Raw genomic sequence first — 24,393 nt, 5'->3', positions numbered from 1 at the left:
CTATTAGTGATTATATTTACATTCGTGGTTAAGTGGAGTTAAATATATTATAATTTATTACTGTGAGTACCTATATTTCGTCAACAGTATGTATAATATACTTAATATATACTCACGACCTCGAGCTTAATTTGCACGAAGTCGAATGTACGATAAATAATAGTTCATCGAAATGTAAACAATCGTTTTGTTTTCTCGCTATGGTTTCCAATATCACATTGATTATATAATATAGGTATATTTTTAAGTAGATATGTCTTATTCATGCTCTAATTATTATATAACCGATTAAAATTCACGACTGATCATTTTTATTGTTTTTAAAACTTTACGGGTCTTGGCTTTTATATTAAATGCTATGATGTTAACATTTATAATATTCTGTAGATAGTTTAACACGAATATAGTCTTAGGTACTACTTACCTTGTTAATATTTTAATATTCTACACGATATAGTTATTACCAATTTTAATAACATGTTTCGATCACGATAATTTCATATTCATATAAAATCGTTAGGCATGCAGACAAATCTTTGCAATTCAAAAATTATCTAAAAATATCCGTACAATGTTAACCGAATTGGGTTCTACATTGATATAATAAATAATTCAATAAAATCCAATAGGTTATAAACTACTTGCATATCATTATCGTACAGACAATGATTTGATTTTATGATAATTTACCTTAAGTGTGCGTATGAAAGATATAAATTCATAAACTACAGGTGTCGATAAAATAACGTCTATAAACAATTGTATAATATACTGTCCAATATTACTACTAGTGTTTGGCCTCGTCGATAATTTAAAACGAGTGAATGTACGACAATATCATAAATAAATTTATTAGTAGGAAATACATCCACAAAGTGTATCAACATTCAACACAGAATATTTAAACTATCTAGAAACATCAACACCTGGCTTGCGCAAGTTCTTGCGCGAGCTATAGAAAAAATATCTTGCCTAACCTAACCTAACCTAACCGAAGAAGATGTATTGAAAATTTGTTTATATTTTTAAATAGTCTTGAACCAACCAATGATTCAATGTTTGGATATACTTGAATTATATAAGTATGTTGCAAATAGTTTGGTAGAAGAAAACGTGAAAAATTCACTGCCATATTTATAAATACAAATTTGGAAAAACTGGCTGAATGTTTAATGTGTGTACCAGTTTCAACGGCCATTACGGAGCACTTTTTTAGTACGATAAATATGGGATTACAAAAAAAAACAAGAAATTCCAATGGGATAAGAAACTTTGCAATCCTGCGTGAAAATTAGCACAGAGGGATCCTTAGAACTTAATGAAGATACTGCGCATGAGGTAATTGTAAATTGATTTGTACGAGCGTCAAAAGCAGCTCCGGATTCGTTTAATTTAATTTAAACACAATAAATATTAAAATATATATGATTATATATAATATATATATAAGCTCATAATGAAGTATCATTAGTAATATATAGTAATTTATAGTAAGTATGAACCTATAGTAAATGTCTGTTATATTTTTTTTCATACAAAGATTAGATTTTTAAGAATTTATGTATTCTTAGGTATCTATCTGATACCAATAAATTGAGTTTAAGATGATATCTTTACTTCCCTTAATTATTTACTTCTAAGCCATACCCTTTGAAAATTTACGATACACCCCCTCCCCGGATAAAAAATTTGAAATAAACAATGATTATAGATATACTGTATATATGTTTGTGTGTGTGTGTGTGTGTGTGTGTGTGTATGTAAATTTTGTCACATCTCAATTTTATAACATGTTGGTGTTATCATACGTACCATACGTGAGTACATAATTATAATATTATATTATACATAAGGTCACTTTAATCTACACGAGAATTTACAAGCATGTCCTTCGTCGTAAATCGTTATGTTATCCCGCGTTCGTTTATATTAAGACAGGACATAACACCGATTACCCGAATGTGTTATTTTCTTCTAACAATTACCTAAAATATAACACATTTGAACCAGACTTAATTTTGTGTTATTAGTTTTAATACCTATATATTTTAGTGAAATCACCTATCAGCTATTATAAATATTAACTTAACTAAAGGTTAGAATTTAATAACTGAGTTTAAATTATTTTATTATTTGATATAACTCGCTTTACCAAACACATATTAAATATAATGTTCTTACTTTTAAGTTTGATAAAAATACGTAAACTAACACTAATATTAAAATTGAAAGCTATAACCTACAATTTAACACTAAATTGGTTTTGCTTTACTCAAATTTACAATGTTTTACAATTTTTATATTTTGATACTCTAGTAGTCTAGTGTTCTGTGAGCGTTTGTTGATTTCTTAACATAACAATGTATCATTATATATTATACTTACGAACATGCAGATTTCTCGGAGATAAAATGCTACGTTCGATTCTGCTTTAGATGCATCACTGGCATATGATAGGGCGTAGATTAAAAAAAAACCCGATTTTATTGCGCTACATTGCGTGGTTGTAGATCTCATAGTCGAGAACTAAATAATTATAACAATTTTTACATCTGTCGTTGAAACGCCTTGGTCTATTCGGCCACATCTTTCAAACTATTTAAGGGGAAGTTAGGACTCTGTGAGCTTCCCTATTATCTCGCGTTTAGCCAGGCTAAATCGCCTTATGTGGGTCAGCGGACCCTTCTATTCATTTACAATTTTATAACAAATAGATTCTCTAGTGACTGTATTTTAAATTCGCTACCGGAGAAGAAGCTAAATTATTTTCCTCTTACAATGGGCGTTGAGGATGTTTCCCCCGAAAAATCACCTATGATATTATCAAAAACAGTATAGAAGATATGGTCCTTATATGACCTTAGTCTCCGTGGCCCATATTGAACATGCAATACTAAATATAGTTTTTATACGGGGGTTGGGTGAGAGAACGTTATGTTATATAAATATTTTATCACGGCGGTTGCCGAGAAGTCCCGGAAAGTCATGTTTTAACGGTTGAAAACTCACCTCTGTACATTGGCCACGTCTCCCCGCTGTACCGCCAACAGATACTTTTTTTCTTCCAGCGAAAGGGATTTCGCCGACTTCCGGTCTTTGCCCATCCTGTTCATGTTGGTGCTGCTGCTGTTATGCGTTATAACGACGATACCACGATCACCATTTCGATTTTACTAACAACTGCAGATGCCCGCGCTTCCGAAAAGCTGGTACATGCTGGCCGGTCGCGGAAGTCCCGAGGATTACGAGGTCGCCTCAACCGCGACGAGGGTGATCGATAACAGGACGGAAAAAACGATAACGGATAGCGCGAAACGCCGGATACGAGAAATTGCGACGACGGAACTGTTCAAACGTTCACTGCGAACCGACGTACGCGGCAGACATTTTACACTATCGTCCACTTTATACGATAACTCTATAGGTACCGGCGCACACCAGGAAACTCGTTGCACCGCATAGAGTAGCTGCAGCAGTCTGACTCACGATCACGCCAGAGCAGCAGCTGGATTGCGGTAGTCCTTGGACGCGAGCGGCTAATATTATTGTCTCGCCGCCAAAATTCAATAACACTAAAAATGTATATTATGTCGTGTACTTGTAATAAGAGCGCGAAATAAAAATAAAACCTAACCAGTTATCCGGTTAGACCGGGTTTCCGAAGGTGATCTCGGGCCGGCGTTTGCGCGACGTCACGCGATCGTCGGCCGCGCGCGGATATCGTAGTCGCGACAAGCCGACAACAACATTCGATTCGTGGCGGTTGGCGTCTTGACGACTTTCGTTTTCAGCGCCGACCGACAACAACACAATAATATTATTATAATACGGGTCACGTGTGACATGAAATAGTGCACCGTCGTAGTGACACTGATGGTATTGAATTCGTTATCGGAATATTATTTAATTACTCTTGAAAGGGGTGCGTGAGGTTAAGCGTATTTTAGGCACGGAGGCACTTCTCCTCGACGATGGAGGTAGGAATACCGAGTGCAAAGATTCCTCGACCTCTTCACCCGTTTCATCGACGGACATGACTATCGTTCGCATTTATGTGAATCGGCGATGATAAACATTTTTTCTTTGGAGAGCCACATTATATAGTATTATAGTGCCATTTTACTTCCGAGTAGGCAATCGGTATTAGGAATTAACAAAATATTGTATTGTTTACATATTTTGTTTCGAGATACAATTTTTTTTTTATATAAAATTTTAACACGACAAAAACGTTACCCATAAGGCGCCTTTATATATAATAAATTAATAAAACTTACAAATCAATTAATGACTGTATTCCAACTTGTTCTCTTCTAAAAACCGGTTATTAACTTAAAAAAAAATATCATTCTAAAGGACAAGGTGAAACACAACAGCTGTACCCTTAGGGTCAATTCTTTGATAATCAGAAAACATTTATTTTATAGATTCAATTTATATTTTTACTATATACACACAATTTTACAAATTAAAATAGTGTAATTGTGGAGATATAATATAACTCTGTATAATGAGAAGATGTTTATAGTATAATTATATTATACTTAAATTATATAAGTTTTAGTTAAAGCTATATTATAATTTATAATATAGTTTATAAAAATTGCAATAAATAAATAAGTGTACAAACAAAAGTAATAATATGGATGATAACAATTTGAAGCCATTATAAAAATAATATATTATATGAAAATTATTGGTACAAAATATCACAGTTTATTTTTTTGTGTACTGAATTTTTTCGATCTTTACTTCATCATCAACCAACCTGTAAACATATGATACCACTGTTGAACTTTGGATATCCATCACCACAAAGGAGGGAATAATGTCTCTAAAAAAAAATAAAAAAATTACAAGGTTAATAATTCAAAATATTTTTATTTTATTTTATTTAAGCCAATAAATAATTTTCATGAATACTAAACATTGAGTAATAGTTTTTAATGTGTTAAAGTACTGTTAATAAAAAAAATGCCATTATCATGCAGTAAAATCTATCCAGAAATCATGAAATAATAATAATAACATTTTTATTGTTTATGTTTAAAAGCTTTGAAAACAGACCATTAGCTGTAGGATTAGTATGTTTGTTACTATAGGGTATGGAACTCTAGGTTTTTGGAACACGTATTTTCTTATGAGGAACATGGCTTCACCACAAAAAATCCAAGTTAGGAAAGGTATGATCACCCATCTAAGAGCTGACAATGCTAGACAATGCTATTAAGTGATTGCAGTCATACGCTAAATAGTTTTTATTTTATATACATTAATAAAATACTATAATTGTTATATTAATTTGTGACCATTATAAGTATTGTTTAAAAATATTAAACCCTTAATCAACTTTATCTCAAAAATGTTATCTTCTAAAACGGTACAAATGTATATTTAATTTTAATTTGTAATTAAGGCAGTATTTACTTTAATAGAAGACAATTGGTACATATCTATAAGATAAATTTTATCAATTTTTATAAGCTTATAAATAATTATCTACCACATATTTTATACTACTTGTTAGATAAATTAATATAGGCTTCTGTTAATTTAAATAAAGGAAGGTTTAGTGAATAATAAGCGCTTGCTTGAAAAAAGGTTTGACTCTTGGCATATGCTTTAAAACGATTATAATTAAGTATAATTATATAACATCAAAAATGCATATTATTTATTTTTCAATATGAATATTTTTAGCATAGTATCAAAAACCATTTTTTATAAAAATTAAATTAATTGTAATTCAGGTCTATTTTAACTTTATATTTTTTTTTAAACAATAATTCTACACTATTGAAATTTATTATTAACGGGAGATAGTAATATTGCAAAATACTTACTATATTATATTAAGAATAGAAATTATTCAATAATACTTTAAATTACATAAAAATATAGTGCTTACTATGACATATTATAATTAAATCTTAATTTATATTTATTTCAAATACAAAAAACTAATTTATTTAAGTTAGAAGATCTTACGGGTTCAATGGATTAAAAGCTCCAGTAGCTGATCCTGGATTTAAGAAAAATTTATTTCCAAGTTCGAAGGCATCAAACTTGTGAGTGTGACCGAACACCAGTACATCTACATCTAGTTGCCTTTGTAGTAATGCCAGAGATTCTGGATCGCCCCATGGTATCACTTGATGGCCATGGCATAAGCCCACTTTAAACTGTCCAACATTCACTACCTTTTGGTCTGGATAATTGAGGTTCTAAGAATATTAAATTGAATTAGAAATGTCAAAATGCTGATGTACACAATTTTCCAATACGTTACCTCATCAAAATCACCACGAACAATGTGCACATCATTGGCGATCGACTTTAAGAACTCATACATTTCTTTCGTGCACAAGTTGCCTGTACACAAGACGTGTTGTATTTTACCCGGAGTTAACAGTTTCTTGAATTGGGCCGGTAGTCCACTACTACGGAACGGCACATGCATATCTCCAATCACTAACACTGAACACTAAAAACAATAAAAACAAATTGTAATTATGCATAGTTTTTCGATTTGCGGTTGTTTACTATAACTATTGTCTAATTACACTTTGAGAAAACGAAACAAATTCTTTATCAAACTAGTAGGACTTACCATTTCAAATTGTTAGTATGTCGGTTGACCAGCAATGGCGTATGGACAGACGGATAAACCAGACAGTACCTATCTATGAATTAACGAAAGTCGGCTGCTCTGATTATTCTGTTTAAGATAGATTAATCAAAAAATCAACGAAAAAACCGAATTCCTGTAAACGAAAACAATCATTAATCACCAAACAGATTCGTGTTCGCCGTTATCACACGCCTTATCGCGCTACGAGAGAAAAACTCGAACAACTCCATGACTAGGTCGACAGTCGTTCGCTCCAGAGTGTCTAATATACAACCGACAGTCTTGTCCCATCGATCGGTACGAAATACATATTGAACCATAATATTATGTACAATGTAGGTACATCTATCTCAAATAATTATAAATTACAGTGACGAATTTATGAGAGGAGACGAGAGAGATATATCTTCCCCCTCGACCTTTTTTTTTTTTTATATCACTGCATTAGTTTGTATGAAAACATTAAAAACATATTTGAGAAACTCTATAAAGGAGGTAGGTAAATATTCATTAATGAAATATTTGTTGTATTTATTACCTAATTGTTTAAATTTAAGTCCAGATTGAATGGACTTACAAAGCTATAACCACATGAGATTAGATGTTAAAGAAATTATTGACGAAATAGCTAAAAAAATAAAGGCTACAGTTTGTTTTGTAAATGATAAATACCTAAATAAATTATTTATTATTTAATTCATATTACCTTATGTGATATATTATAAATTATAATTATAAGGTTTATGCATCTACAATATGAACATACATATATATAATTAGGGCTCGAATTTTAAAGCATAGGTTTTTATTGTTTATACAATGATGTGTGTGTGTGTTTTTTTTTGTCTCTGTACAACATAACTTGTCGAAATAATATGTTTCAATTTCAAACTTCGGGGATGGTTGCATTGGTTTTTGATAATCTGATGGCAAAGTGAATTTTCTTGGTAATCTTGGAGCATTATAGGTCAAAAGTAAAAATTGTCCAGTGGTTTTCAAAAAAAAAAAAAGGATTTTTTTATAGTTGTACCTAACAAAAAAGCTAAGTTATCACTGTAAATATTTGAAATGTTCACAAAATGTATATTATATAAATGTTATCTATATACCTATAGTTGAATTTTCAAAATATTTTTTTTTTTATTCAGCTATTTATAGACAACTGAATTATTCGATTTTTCTAAAATAAGTATTATTTTTTTTTGAAATGTCGATAAAAAAATGTTGGGTTCCCAAAAAACATTGAAAATTTAATACAAAGTTTCTTGTAAGTTGTTCTTATTGTAGTTTAAAAAAATCAAAAATCGATAGTCACAATTTTTTTATAAGCGTTTAAAGTTCAAATCTTTTCGATATATGTCAAAATTGCGAAAATTTACATGTAATTTTGTAGTTGAAAATTGATAAAAAATATTGTATTTATATCTAAGGTTAAAAAATTCAACACTTAGTTTTCCATAAGTTTTTCTTCAAATATTTAGAGAGAAAACTCGAAGCGTCATAGTATGAAAAATGTTATGAGCGTTTGAATTTTAAATTTTTACAAAATCCCGATATCTAACAATTTTAAATATTTGTCACTACCTGTCTAGGTACCTAGCTGCACCAGCGTGCTCCGCCAACGTACATAGTTGTTTGCAAATTCTGGGGCTGTTTTTTTGTCTTATACTTATTTCGATCATAAAATGGTATAAAGTTTATATACCTTTACCTTATACCTACGCAAAATAATAATAACTTAAGGTGTTTATAAATTCTCATAAATATATACTTATAGATAATAAAAACAATTTTTTTCTCACATTATATAATATCATTATTCCAACACGCGGGAAATATATTATATAATATTATATAATAATAATATTATAATGTCGTTAAATGAATAACAATAATAATGATTATTAAACAATAACATTCTGTGGGTCTTCGCATCAAACAGCCAATCAGCGCGCTGCTGACGTATTATACTACTTTTCTATTGGTTATTAATTTATTACTATTATTGGATGCGTTTTAACCTATTTTAACTATTCGAGTCTCAAGATTAAGTTCGTCAGTCGTACTTAGGACGCAGTGATGTATACTTCAAATCTTGCAAGACCGTTCACAGCACCGAGCCATTGTCACATCTCATATACCTATGTCGACAATAATAATAATTGATTCATCGTCGATCCTATAAATCTACACATTCTGAGGTATGTCGTAGGCTTAACTATATTATACGCTTTAAAAAAATTATTTTAATATATTATAATATATAATACATAGATATTATACCTATGTCGCGAAATTCAAATTTTACTAGACAAACATAAAACTTATTTTGTGTAACCTATAGTGTTCCCTTTTCGAAATAAATGAAATAAAGGTGCACATATATACTGTTACTATAGAACCACGTAAATCGTAAAACGATTCGTTTTCACACCTAATAGTGTGTATGTGTTTTGTGTTTATAGTATAGAATAATCAAAAAGTCGTAGGTATTTGAAAATTTCACCTGTTATTTAGATTGGCATTTTTTTTTACACACTTTAATTTTCAAAATATTTCGCTTTTAAAAGGCTATTAATAGGCATTTGAAATAATCGTTTTTTTTAGTTTTTTTTTTATAAATATCGATAAAATTTTTTTGACTAAGTCAAAATACTTGAAAATTTAATACCAAGGTTCTCATTAGTTAAAGTCTTAAAAAGTGATTCAACAATTATAAGAATACATTATCCAACTTTTGTGTGTTTTTTTATTATTATTATTATTTTTTGTGTTTGTCATCACATTTTGGAACGGTAAAAGCAGTACTTTCATTTTTTAGACTCAGCCTCGTTTCTGATAGGAAAGTGAATTTAGTTGGTACTTTGAGGGGTTAAAAGTAAACAAATTTCCAATAGTTTTCAAAAGCATTAGGAAAAACCCTAAAGTAACAGAATAACAGGAATTTTTACGCAAAACCAATTTTTGACAAAATCGATAATTTTATTTTATTGTAATTCAAAAAATAATAACTGTAAATACTTGAAATTTTCACCAAATGTTTATGTTAGTGTTATCTACCTACAGTTATTTTTTTGGGTTATTTATAGACCACTGAAATTTTCGATTTTTATGAAAATTTTTTTGGTGTCATTAAAAATATGTTGGATGACCAAAAAAACTTGAAAATGTAATACAAGATTCCTTATGAATTGTTCTTATTGTAGCTAAAAATTAAAAATCGTTAGTTACAATTTTTTTTATATGCGTTTATAGTTCAAATTTTTACGATGTATGTCAAAATCGCGAAAATTTTCAAGTAATTTTGAAGTTGAATAGGTAATCAAAAAAATTTTAAAATTTTAAATTTTTAAGAACAAAAAATTCAACACTAAGTTTTCCATAAATTTTCCTTCAAGTAGCTAGGTATAGAGAAAATTAGAAGCATCATTATAGGAAAAAATTTAAGTGCGTTTGAATTTTAAATTTTTACGAAATAGCGAAATGATTACGATTTTAAATATTTGTTATTATTCAAAAAGTATAAGTCGTAGATACATGAAAATTGTACCAGTTATTTAGGTTGGCATTTTCTTTACATGATTTAATTTTCAAAATATTTTGAGTTTTTTTGAGCTATTTATAGACAACTGAAATTTTCAATTTTTCTGAAAAATTTTTTTTGAAGTGTCGATAAAATTTTTTTAGCCCTATCAAAATACTTGAAAATTGTATACAAAGTTCCTCATATGTTATTGTTATAGTGATTAAAAATTATAAGAATACATAGGCACAATTTTTTTTATTAACATTTGAAATTCAAATTCAAATTTTGACAAAAATTCGTCAAAATCATGAATATTTACAATTTATTCTGTAGGTATAATTCATAAAATTTTTTGCATATGTAGCTAAGAATTGAAAATTTATTTCAAGATTTTTTATAAGTTTAGCTTACAATAATTATAAAATAACTTAAATTTTGTTGTATTCAGGCCATTAAAACATAAACCACCCTTTTCACCAACCACTGGAAATTATATCCTAGGCTGACAAATCATCTTCGTTCAGAATCGTTTTTTGTATAAGTACAATGATACTTATCATTGCATTCAAATTTAATCTACCCTAGTTCGAGGTTCGCCCCACCCCTTAATGTACAGCAGAACAGTACCAACTCGCCCGCTTTTTTTTTATTTTTATTTTATTTAGAATGGAAACCTCATATTTTACTTATATATATTTTGATAACATACTCAAATGAAAATGTTTGCATGCGATTGTACACATCTGGATATTGTTGGACATAGGCTATATTTCTCTATAGCCATCTTCCATTTGAAATTTTCAATTTTTCTAAGTATTTTTTTTTTAAATAACGATAAAAATTTTTTGGTTGACCAGAAAATCTTGAAAATCTAATACGAGGTTTCTTATAAGTTGTTCTTAAAGTGATAAAAAAAAATCCGAAATAGTTAGTCACAATTTTTTTTTATAAGTGCTTTAAGTTCGAATTTATACGAAATATGTCAAAAAATGAAAATGTGAAAATTTGCAAGTAATTTTGTGGTTGGAAAATCGTAAAAAGTTTTTCTTTTATAACTAAGTTTTGAAAATTTGGTACAAGATTCTCCATAAATTTTTCTTCAAATATCTGTAAAAAAAACTCTACCGGATTCAGACAAAAAATTTTTATTAGTGTTTGAAATTTAAATTTTTATAAAACCGCGTTAAATAACGGTTTAGCCTCAAACGATTTTTGATATTTGTTGTTATTCAAATAGTATAAGTCGTAAATACTTAAAAATTTTACCAGTTATTTAGATTGTCATTTTCTTTACGTGATTTGATTTTCAAAATATTTTGACTTTTTTTGAGCTACTTATAGACAAATGAAATTTTCAATTTTCCTAAGAATTTTTTTTTGAAGTGTCGATAAAATTTTTTTGGCGGAGTCAAAATATTTGAAAAATTAATACAAAGTTTCTCATAAGTTATTCTTATAGCGATAAAATATTATAAGAATACATAGGCACAATTATTCTTTTTTATTAGCATTTGAAGTTCAAATTTTGACAAAAACTCGTCAAAATCATGAATATTTGCAAATTATTTTGTAGTTCAAAATTCATAAAATTGTTTATATTTATATCTAACGTTAAATATTCTAGACTGACAAATCTAATGACGGAAAAACGGGAATTTTACCGCAAAACCAGTTTTCGACCGAATCGATTTTTTTATATGGTTGTAATTTAAAAACTAATCACTGTAAATACTTGAAATTTTGACCAAATGTTTATGTTAGTATTATCTATATACAGTTAAATTTTCAAAATTTTTTGACTTTTTGAGTTATTTATAGACCACTGAAATTTTCGATATTTTTATGCGAATTTTTTTTTTGAAGTGTCGGTAAAAAAATTTTAGATGACCAAAAAAACTTGAAAATTTAATACAAGGTTCCTTATGAGTTGTTCTTATTGTAGCTAAAAAAAATTAAAAATCGTTAGTTACATTTTTTTTTTATAAGCGTGTTTATAGTTCAAATTTTTACAAAATCTGTCGAAAACGCGAAAATTTGCAAGTAATTTTGAAGTTGTAAAATCATAAAATTATGTTTTATGTTTATAACTAAGGATTAAAAATACAACACTAAGTTTTCCATAGGTTTTTCTTCAAGTAGCTATAGAGAAAACTCGAAGCATTATTATAGGAAAAATTTCAAGTACGTTTGAATTTTAAATTTTTACGAAATCACGTAACGATAACGATTTATCCTCAAACGATTTTAAATATTTGTTATTATTCAAAAAGTATAAGTCGTAGATACTTGAAAATTTTACTAGTTATTTAGATTAGAATTTTCTTTACATGATTTAATTTTCAAAATATTTTGAGTTTTTTGGAGCTATTTATAGTCAACTGAAATTTTCAATTCTTATGAAAAAATTTTTTGAAGTGTCGATAAAATTTTTTTGGCCCAATCAAAATACTTTAAAATTGTATACAAAGTTCCTCATATGTTATTGTTATAGTGATTAAAAAATTATAAGAATACATAGGCACAATTTTTTTTTATTAGCATTTGAAGTTCAAATTTTGACGAAAATTCGTCAAAATCATGAATATTTGCAAATTATTTTGTAGTTCAAAATTCATAAAATTGTTTGTATTTATATCTAACGTTAAATATTTTAGACTAACAAATCATCTCCGTTCAGAATCATTTTTCGTATACAATACCTATCATTGCATTCAAATTTAACCTACCCTAGTCCGAGGTCCACCCCATCCCCTAATGTACAGCAGAGCGGTACCCATTTGCCGACTTTTTTTTTTTTAAATATCATTTAAATTATTACCATACGCAACACATTAGCAGTTATAACGTTGGTCTTCAGTAAATCATATGACAATGACATATACCAAATTACTTTTTCGGTGACAGTATCTTACAATTGACAGGAAAATGTAATGATAGGTATAGGATATATATTAATGGGGTATGACATTATTGTTGTGCATACTTGTGTGTGTATGATTGCGTGCGTGTGCGTGTATTGCTTCGAATGCCCACAATAATCGATAAACGCATGCGCACAAGACGATGTTGACGAGAGCAGCGTTCGCAGCGACCACTGGGAAAAGATTGAATAGGATCACTCTGTCAAACGCAATTGGCTCGACCGGGTGTGGCGCGTGACTTATAGCACCGCCGCAGCCTCTCCGCCGCCAGCTTCTGTTTGACGTTGTTTTTCTTGTGCAGTCATTATTCTCTTTCAACCGTTAGAACCCATCAGCGTCCTATTTATCCTCTACCGTTTCGTTGTCGACTTTTCAGACAATAGTTGATGAATTCTCCGTTGGCGAACGATAACTTGAATGGTATCTCGTACGCTAACCCGAATGCTAATCTTAATACCGCTAATAAACTCTATGACGCAAACCAGGTTATCAATGTGTTATGGATAGTTGTTTTGATGTCATCATCGAGTTAATTAGCGATATTTGGATTAGCGTTCGGGTTAGGTTAGGTTAGGCTATGACCTCAGCGAGGATAACTTATCTGCTCGTACCTACGGCCAGCCTTTAAGAGTACAAATTTCTAAATCATGACCAAAACTATCCAAAACACATTAATAACCTGATTTTCGTGGTCGAGTTTAATGGTGATATTCAGACGAGCGTTCTGGTTAGTGTACGAGGAGTTACCGTTTTAGTTATCGTTACCCAACGGAGAATCTATCAACTATAGTCGAAAAGTCGACAACGAAATAGTAGAGGATAATTAATAGGTCGCCGGTGAATCCTAAAGACTAAAAGAGAATAATGACTGAACGAATAATGAACGTTGAACATAAAATGGCGGCGGCGAGGGTGCGCGGTGCTAAAAATTACGTGCAGTCGAGCCATTTTCGTTGGCAGAGTGATATTGATTTGATTAATTTCCTAGTGGTTGCTAGGGACGCTGTCTTGACGACGTCTCGTGCGCATGCGCACAACGCACAACGATTATTGATTATTTTTTTCAAATTTGTAAATATCCGACAGTGGTGTTGGAGAGTTGGTAATAATACCAACGGTTGGTAATAGTTTTCAATTATCATATCTCGATTCCTTATCATTTTTCGGACAAGTGCTTATCACTCGGTGTTAGATACGAACACGGTCGTTGTTATAGATAATATATTATCTATGGTTATTGCAAGCTGGTTAATACAATTATTATAGGGTAGTGCCACTACCATGTATTATAACTACCTTGCAACACACTCGACGCAGCCACTGACACGCAGCAGCGGCGACGAATGCCTCGGGCAACCAACGTTATTGCTGCCGTGCGATCACGCGCAATATCTAACCATAGCGCCGCAGCGTGCGAAACCAAGCTATAGATACGAATGCGGTGCACAAAATCTTTCAGTTTTTTTTTAAATATTATTTAAATTGTTTAATTGTAGAATCGTTGCGCAGTATAATATTTTGTTGAGTATATACTACTATTTTAAGATACAAGTAAAAAAAAAATAAATAAATAACAGAAAATTATTTTAAATCCTCGTATTTATTTTGGCGATTGAAAACTTTGTATTATTTTTATTTTCTAATATTTAACCTCTGCAATAAATCACGCAATTAGTATTTAACAGTGACTTGGGCGTTTTCTTACTATCGTGGTAAAAAAAAATTCTAGTTGTTCTGTTGTTCAATCATATTTTTATTGTGCATTTTGAAATTAAAATTTTTATAAAATCTAATAATAATTTAAGATTAATGTGTTGAAGTTTAAAACATGGTTATTTATGCAAAATTATAGTAATTTATTTGTATAGATTCCAAATACCACTCATTCACTGATCGCTTGCTGTTCTCAAAAATCACTCAACGACTCATCGTACGAACTTTAAATTTGGAATAGTGATTAAAAACACACACACACACATCATTGTAACATCAATACATTCATCACTTAGTTCAGAATCTAACAAATTATGCTGTACAGACACAAAAAATTATAAAATAAACATGCATATAATTATTGCTCGGAGTTGTCAACCAGATTGATGTTGGTAAATGGTAATTATAATTCAAACATAATGAAATTTCAAATTTTTAATATTAAAAGTTCTAAGTTTTCACTTCTATCGGCAGTCCCTGCATGTACTGCCAATATTTTTTTTAATTTTAATTTTTATTGAAGTGAAAACTTCTTTAGCCGCGTTTGGCACTTTTTGGGTAGGGGGTAACAATATGAACGTTTTTTTTTTTTTTTTTTGACAGGTTTGTGGCCGCAGCGACGCTGTGATTGGATATTGCGCGTGGTTGCTGCGGAGCTGTGATTGGATATTGCGCGTGGCCGCACGGCGGCAATAACGTTGGTCAACCGAGGCATTCGTCGCCACTGCTCCGTGTCTTATGTCACCGTCGAGTGTTGCACCGGTCCCGTGTTCTGTTGCTGACTCTGCCGGCCGAGTTCGTCGACGGTACATGACCGACCGGTCAGATGACTAGGTTAGGTCAGGAACAGACCACGGGACCGCCGCAACATTCGACGGCCACTGACACGACACGGAGCAGCGGGGAAATATTTTGAAAATTAAAACATATAAAGAAAATGCCATTCTAAATAACTGGTGAAATTTTCAAGTATCTATGCGACTTATACTTTTTGAATAATAAAAAATATTTAAAATCGTTTTAGGATAATATACATTTATTATAAATTCTTGATCAATTTAATTTATAAATATATAGGTGTATATAGGTGTATAATCAGTACATGCCGATATAGGTACAAAAAAGGGTGATTTAATTTATTTACACTAAATGTACACCTTAATTAATACATTTACAAATACAATGTTTTTTTATAGCTTAATTAATATATAAGACATAATTTGATAAAATTTAACAGTACAATTCTTAGTTTAAAACTAAATCTCAAGTTTCCAGTCGTTTGTTAGGACAGATATACGCATCAACAATATTATTTTAAAATGGAATGTTTTTTCTTTTTTATAAATGCAATACAAATAAAATGTTTATCTATGCTTTAAAAGACTTAAAATAATAGAGTACATATCACAAATGGCAACAATACATAAACTTCTTACATGCCATCTAAAATGAGGATAAAAAAAATACATTCTTATAATATATGATAATAATAAAGCTATTTGTTAAGGACACAAGCACATAAACATAATCTTTGATTCAACTAAGTTATAATCTACAATAATAATAAAAATTGAATATTGTATATTATAATTAACATTTGGTATCTTTTAAGTTTAATATGTACTGTAGTCGAATGTTGTAAATAATAATATACATATAATATGGAGTGGAGTTAAAAATATTTTGATTTTTAAGTATAATATTTTACTGTTATCTCTTAGTCAATTAAATTCTGTATGCCAATCTGTACATAATAATTAACTCTGATTAATTTGTTAGTTCAAAATGATCCAAAACAGCACATTTTTTTTGGATCAAATTTATTGAAACCACATTCACGGGAAAAAGAAACTCTCTGATAAAACTCTGAATTTCATGAATTCTATAGAAAATATGCATGAAATTATTGGGAAGTGATTTATAAGCGAAAAAAATATTATACATTTTAATGTTCAAGCCTACAAAGAATTGTGATTTTGTTAAAATAAAATAAAAATAAATGAAAATGAATTAGACAGAGCAGTTTGTAGTTGAGATCACGAATCAATTTTTTGAAATTTTACACACTTGACTATGATACTTATATTTTTAATAAACTTTGTTATTATAAAGAGTCTAATAAATTATTGTAAATTTTAGATATTTTGAAATTTGAATGTGTTGTGGATTTTTTTTAAATAAAATCAATTTTACCTATATACCTATTTTAGTTATTTTACTTTCATACCTACATTAGATTTAACTGTGCATAGAGTCATGAATAACTTCTATTATTAATGACTAATTTCCACTTTCCGTATACTGTAATGCAGTGTTACAGAAACAATTTGAAAATATAAAATAATAAATTAGAGAGTGTGTATAACATTTAGAGGTACATATTTTTTGTATCTTATGCGCTAAGTCGTTGTTTAGAACCGTTACATCCCATTTCGCTGAGTTCCATCTTGCCAAAAACTCATTCCGCCAAGTTCCATCTTATACCGAATCATAATAAATACTATACACTGAATTTAGTTTTAAAAAGTTATTAAAAAATATTAAAAAATTACAGTTATAAATTATAATAAATAATTTTTGAAAAATTAGATAAATAAATAATTAGAAAAAAAATTAATACATCATTTTACATATAGTCAAATATAAATCAATCAAAAATATTAATCAATTGTTATAATAAATAATATTTGAGGGAGCACATTAAGATTATAAAAAAATTAAATAAATAGAATAACTAGAAAAAAATTAATACATCATTTTACACATAGTCAAATACAAATCAATCAAAAATATTTATCATTTGTTATAAACTATAATAAATAATTTTTGAAAAATTAGATAAATAAAAAATTAATACCTCATTTTACATATAGTCAAATACAAATCAATCAAAAATATTAATCAATTGTTATAATAAATAATATTTGAGGGAGCACATTAAGATTATAAAAAAATTAAACAAATAGAATAACTAGAAAAAAAAATTAATACCTCATTTTACATACAATATAGTCAAATATAAATAAATTAGGTACAAATCAAATATTAGTCAATACAAATTAATAATAATTATAGTTATAGTTTTGTAATTTTAATCAAGATGGAAGTCGTACATAATTGCATCTAGATACTCCATGATTGTTATTTGTTGTCCATTTTCCATTCTAAATGTAAACATACATGTTAGACATCAATATAATATAATTTAATGATTAATTAACTGTTATTTACCGCTCCTTCGTAGTTGTTAATCTGTTTTCTAACGTTCTGTATTTTTTTTCTCATTTTTGGAGCTTGATCACATTTTTTTTTAGGACAGAATATCAAGCTCAAAATTTTTCTGTTGGTTTTTAAATTCTTCAATCAGAATAAAAATGTTTGGATGTGGTCGACATATAGTTCTATTAAGAACTGCATGCCAACCCTCGAGGTGGTTAATCGTCCTTGTATGTTCCATTTCTTAGTGATTCCATATGTTACGATGAAATATACAGATGTCGGTATCCAAATAAGTGTCTACGAAGTAACTCATCAATCTATCTAAATCTAAATTATTTATTAAATAAGTTAAATACTAAAAAAATATATTGTACTATAACAATTTTAAATATTACTTTCATGTTGAGGCGCTTGAGCATGAATTTCTGTCCAGCATTAATCTATTTAGTCTATTGATACTAAAGCAAGACTACAAATACGACGGACCTTTTTTTGTATTTCGTCATTTTGATTATAATCATGAACAAGCCCTAAATATTGAACTTTCCTCCAAAATGCTTGACCGAAGTGGAATAAACATCCTTTTATAGATGTTTCATAGCCAAATGGTTCTCTAATAGACACGATCATACCAATTTATTTAAAAATCTATTTAAAATGTATTTGGGTTAAATACTAAACCATTTCTTACAGCAGCTTCTTTTATTATATTAAACATTCTCGAATAAGTTGCTGTATTTTTATTCGGTAGCAATGCATACGCCTTAAAAGTGAATTTATTATAATTAATAATTATGTACTAAGCAATCGTATTAAATGACTTATAACTTCATTAAAATTACCAATGGTACCATTATTCCTATGACATGGCTATGCAATGTATAAATTTGGGTAAATAGCTGAGGTGCTGATTTAAATGTCCCATCCATAAAAATATTTTCACTACTGCATAGTCTCCTTAAAACACCTTCTGTTCCAAATATAACAATTTTGTCATCAATACCATCACAACCTTTAAATTAAATTAAATTATTAATTCATTTTTTTAATAATTATTAATAATTAATACATAATAATTTGTATTTTGGTTTTTTAAAATAGTTTTATAGTTTTTGAATATCATAATGCATGAGATCGTATAGCTTTCCCCTTATACCCGGTACTGGACATATGAAAAACTAGTTACCTAATCTAGAATTGCAGAATTATCCATAACAAAGTTCAAATGAATCCATGTTTACCGGCAACTTCAGGCGACAACGAACAGTTATTACGATATAACCTGTAGCATAAAACAAATAGTAATTACTAATTACTATTGTATAATATCATATAACTATTCATTTATATTTATCTGTATAATAATCATTTTATGTAAACGATTGATTCTCTACAAAAACTAATATACTGCGCACAGTTTGATTTTTATGCATCAATTTTAATTAATCCTAAATAACAAAATATAGATACTGATAACTAATTAACCACTCTTTCGAGATTAGATTGTTATTCGATGAATTACAATAATACTCTGTTCAATGTGAAGTTAAAAATCAACGCTATCTTTTAAAAGAAACAAACAAAAAAAGTTGTATGTATAATATGTTTGCTTATTATAGTCATATTATTACTATTGCATTACTATAGCTATATAGCTATATTATAATAATGTGCACATCATTTTATATTTATTCTAAGATTCCTTACTAAATAAGATAAAACTATCAACCTCTTCATGTTGTACTGTAATAGTCTGTTAACAATATTTGAAAGCTTAGTTGTCAAAATCTATAGGTAATGGGTATATTATAAATAATATAAAGGCTATCCTATATATAAAGCTAACCTATGGTGTTTGAATTTTACTGAAATGTGAACATTTAAAACGGCGTAGAAAGTATGCAATTTAGGGGCGTTCATGTGTAGAATTCAGAAAATATTGTGCAATCAGCGTTAGTAAGGCATTATAAGGTCGAGTAATTTATGGATATAATAAAGTAATAAAAGCGACTAGCTAATTGTACACATACCATTATTTTTACTTATTTTTAAACAATAGTAATATAGAAAAATACTCACCAAAAAACTAAGGAGATATAGATACAGTTTCTGGAAATATTATTGCTGTTCTGGATATCAAGATTGTAAATATTTTAAAGTTAAAATTGTCTAATAAATTAATAAATGGATAAATGTGTAGTATTCTCACAATTTTACCCAGATAATAAATTATATAACAATGTATACTTAAAAAATAGTTGTTTATTTCATGAACTGGGTTCATACTAATATAAACTGTAGTTGTGTTAATCATAAATTTAATGCTCAACGATAATCAAATTATTTATAAAAATATATAATAAATAATATAATATATGAATCATTTAGGTACTAAGCCTAGAACGGTCTTCAGAGATATTTCAATAAGTTATAAGTAGGTTAGCCTAATTCTTTTCATCTTTAGTTTACGCCTAACTATGAATTATGTTTGTTTGTTTAGTACCAATAAAAAATTAAAACTAAAACATTGTTTATGATATTATCTAGATAAAATGTATCATTAACTTTGATGAATAAAATGTTCGTAAGCACACTATAATATGTATGCGAAATTTATAGATTTAAATAGATAATATTTTAAAATAACTAAAAATATTATTACGTATAAAATCTATAGGTACTTTAAAAGCAAGTCCCAATTTTTTATCACGCATATTAATGACAGTTTGCTGAAGGTTTTAGTATCACTTTTATTTGAAAACATGTCCAATATTTTGACATTTTCAAATTTTTACAGAAATATGTTATTTGTATCTAAACACACAATATTTGGTGTGAAAACGAAACATATCTACATATTCTTATAGTAACAGCAGTATGTGTATCTTTATTTAATTTATTTTGAAAAGGGAACACAATAAGTTTTGTGTCTCTCTTGTAAAATTTAAATTTCGATGTATATGTATAATAGATATAATATACAGTGAAATCTAAATAAATCGGTTTGGGGCAAAAAAAAATTTTCGAGTTAACAAAAATTTGACTTACAGAAAATATATAAAATATATATTGTAAGGCAGGGACAAGGCATTCCTTCGAGTTATCGAAAATGCTACCGAGTTATCAAGGTTCTATTGTATTATAAAATATTAAAATAAATGTTAAAAGCGTATAGTAGTTAAGAAATCCCCCTCGACTTACCTCAGATCGTGTATATAATATAGAATCAATGATGGATCAACTATTATTATCGACATACATGAGATGTGACAACGGCCCGATGCTTTGAACGTCTTGCGCGGGATTCGAAGTATACATCACTGCGTTCTAAGTACGACTGACGAACTTAATCTTGAGACTCGAGTAGTTAAAATAGGCTAAAATGCATCGAATAATAATAATAAAATAATAACCAATAGAAAAGTAGCATAATACGTCAGCAGCGCTTTGATTGGCTGTATGATGCGAAGACCCACAGAATGCCATGCCCAATTTTATTGTGTAATAACCATTATTATTGTTATTCATTTAATGTCATTATAATATTATTATATAATATATTTACCGGATGTGAAAATAATGATATTAATGTGATAAAAAAATTGTTTTTATTATCTACTAACTGAAATCTTCGCCCGGACCATCATTCGATTATCTATAGATATTTTGTACTTAAATTTATTGACCGGCAGTTGTTAATTATAATATTATATTATTATATTGCCCTGGCCGTAAGTATATTTATGAAAATTTATAAACATCTTAAATTAATATTATTTTGCGTAGGTATAAGGTACACTTTATACCATTTTATGATCGAAATAACTATGAGACCAAAAAACCGTCCTAGAATTTGCAAACAACTATCCACGGAGGCGGAGCACACGGATGACGGCTATACGTAGTAATAATGTAATATTACGTAAAATATATAAAAGTTTAAGTTCCCACGCTAAATTTTTTATACAATAACAGAATAATTATATAAAAATCTCTTTTAATAATTTATATGAGTAATTAGTCTAAATCGAAACTTCAAATATCTATAATAAATAACTGTCTTTATATATTTTTTTAGATTTTATGGTTCCAATAATATGAACATTTTGCAATTTTATCAAAAAACTTTGAATGCTCATAACCCGAAATCTCAACAACGGTTGGCTTCTACGATCATAACTACTGTTTCAATGATAACTTATTTGTAAATATTGTTAAGAGCTTTTCTCACTTGTATTTATTGTAAAAATATTTTCACAAATAATAAAAAAAAAATTTTTAACTACAAAGTTTAGCTTTTTTTAATTGATTAATAAAATAACAAACAACTTATGAGGAGTTTTATATTCAAATTTCAATCATTTTGAATCACCGTATAATTTTTTATCGACATTGATAAAAAAAAATCTTAAAAGAATTGAAAATTGCTTATGTCTATAAATAATTTTAAAAGAAAATTGAAATATATTAAAAAATTCAAAAGGTTATGGTCAATAAAAAAACGATATTATAAATATTTGGTGAAAATTTTAAGTGTCTACGGTTATTCGTTTTCGAATTACATTAAAAAACCAAAATCATTATTTGAAAATTGTTTTAGTGTAAAAATTCCTGTTTTCCTTAACTTTTTTTTTACTTATTTATCCCAATTATTAATATAAGTGTTGGAAATTTTTTAGTTTAACCTGTTCAAAGTGCAAATTATGATCCGATCTATATCCCAAACCCCTCTTTATTTTTGAAAATCGAAGTATTTTATTTATCACTTACCGTGTACTCATTCACAAAAAAAAAAAAAAACAGCATTTTAAAATCAATTCATTTGTCGCCCCGCTCTGGATCTAAAACACTGTCGAGATATAAGTTTTTGAAATTCAAATCATTTCGTTAATATTACCAACTATCGTTAACTTACTATTTACTATTGGTCCTTAGTAGTATATTAATTTAACCACTTCGTATTACGTGGCGCGCTCTAGCCGTTAAGTTTTACGTTGTATCATTTACTATTAATAACAACTTACTTTCTAACGTCTAGAAATAATAATGAATTAATAACATCGTACGGCACATATTTAATACTATAATAATATTGTCTTTTCGATTGTCCTGTCGTTTCATAATATAACTACCCGACCAAATCGCTTTTAAATAATAAACATAACGAAACGACATAAACACTTTTATGTGACGTATTAACACTGAAGTATTAAGACGTGTTAACCAAATAGTAAGGTCGCAGTGGAAGAATACGTAAAAACAGCATTGTCGTGCACAGACCGGTTGTTTGAGCACTTTGGTTTCGCTTCACTCACCTCGGTTCGTTTGTTATATTAGTGGTATTTTTTTTAATTACCTTAATAATTTATTTATTTAGAGTATAAATATGTGATAAATATTTCTTTACTTTATTTGCTGGCTTAACTATGGTAATCAATAAGTCGAAAATATTATCACACATAAAATGTACCTATTATATAATTATCACAACATCAGACTTTTGTAATTTATTATAATCGTGACAAAATAATGTTAAATATTTCGTTTTTTTTTTGTCCTCTTGCTAAAATATAACTCAATGTTTTAACGTCGAGTAAAAGTTGATAATTCGTATAAATTTACAATATTAACGAATCATTCGAAAAATCTATTTGATCATAAAAATCATCGGAAAAACCATATCTTGCCATGTTTTATTGATGATCGTTATATAATATGTTATAATACAGATATTTAATTTAATATAAAACTACCTATTACCTGTGTCAACTTTTTACATTTTTGTTTGTAATATGTCTTCATTCTAAATTTACACAACAAGTATCAATAAGCTGTAGACTGACTGCAGTAGTATATAGGCATTAAACGTAGAAATATTTTTTCGAGTAAAAAAATAAATACGATCAAAGTAGGCTTACATTATACCTAATATGATAATTTAAAAACTATTAAATTTGCCAAGTTATTGAGTTTCATAATAGTAAAAATATGTATTTTATCGTCGTAAGAATTAACCATCATAAGAGGATGTCAGCGATGCCACGTGTGTTTAAACAAGTTATTAATAATTTTAAAATCTAGTAAATATAATAAAATTATAGTTTTAAATTACTCATAATATTCTTCGTAGATAAAATATCTAAAAACCTCTGAGATGCCTTGAACAATAACTTTATCTATAATTATTACAATAATTCGATCCACTTTAATTTAAAAACAATAGAGTAAAATGGATATACGTACAATTCGCATGTTGTGTATACTCGTAAGACTGAGACAACACATAGGTATGCGGATGTGGCGTCCTCTTATAATAGTAATATTTGGATACTTAGAAGTTTGAATAACGTCATTTTAAACTCTTTTCTTCTTTGTGTGATTTT

General features: G+C 28.5%; 2 protein-coding genes, 1 long non-coding RNA gene and 1 pseudogene across 4 annotated transcripts in view; 1 reads left to right on the top strand and 3 right to left on the bottom strand.

The window, feature by feature from the left end:
* Positions 1-3,829, bottom strand: part of LOC114127134 (transient-receptor-potential-like protein) — a 39,610-nt gene extending 35,781 nt beyond the window's left edge. Inside the window, exon 1 of one of the 2 annotated variants that reach the window (XM_050206598.1) lies at positions 3,010-3,829. In XM_050206598.1, coding sequence (XP_050062555.1) covers positions 3,010-3,113 — 104 coding nt within the window. In that variant the 5' untranslated portion in view covers positions 3,114-3,829. The remainder of the gene's footprint in view (positions 1-3,009) is intronic. The other variant, XM_027991272.2, reaches the window with a different exon arrangement.
* Positions 3,830-4,394: 565 nt separating this feature from the next.
* On the bottom strand, positions 4,395-6,805 carry LOC114127131 (vacuolar protein sorting-associated protein 29). Its single transcript, XM_027991270.2, has 4 exons — positions 6,611-6,805; positions 6,290-6,484; positions 5,989-6,224; positions 4,395-4,834 (listed from the first exon to the last, which is right to left on the bottom strand). Exons 1-4 carry the CDS (start codon positions 6,611-6,613, stop codon positions 4,717-4,719), a joined length of 552 nt encoding a protein of 183 aa, XP_027847071.1. The 5' UTR covers positions 6,614-6,805; the 3' UTR covers positions 4,395-4,716.
* Positions 6,806-8,660: 1,855 nt separating this feature from the next.
* Positions 8,661-16,280, top strand: LOC126555850 (uncharacterized). The gene is made up of 3 exons (XR_007606981.1): positions 8,661-8,832; positions 14,947-15,190; positions 15,395-16,280. It is a non-coding gene; the product is annotated as an uncharacterized LOC126555850 (long non-coding RNA).
* Positions 16,281-17,669: 1,389 nt separating this feature from the next.
* On the bottom strand, positions 17,670-21,341 carry LOC126554800 (uncharacterized; annotated as a pseudogene).
* Positions 21,342-24,393: the final 3,052 nt, after the last annotated feature.

Source organism: Aphis gossypii, chromosome 1 (assembly GCF_020184175.1).
Source record: "Aphis gossypii isolate Hap1 chromosome 1, ASM2018417v2, whole genome shotgun sequence".
NCBI lineage: Eukaryota > Metazoa > Arthropoda > Insecta > Hemiptera > Aphididae > Aphis > Aphis gossypii.
This window is presented reverse-complemented; position numbering and strand designations above follow the sequence as displayed.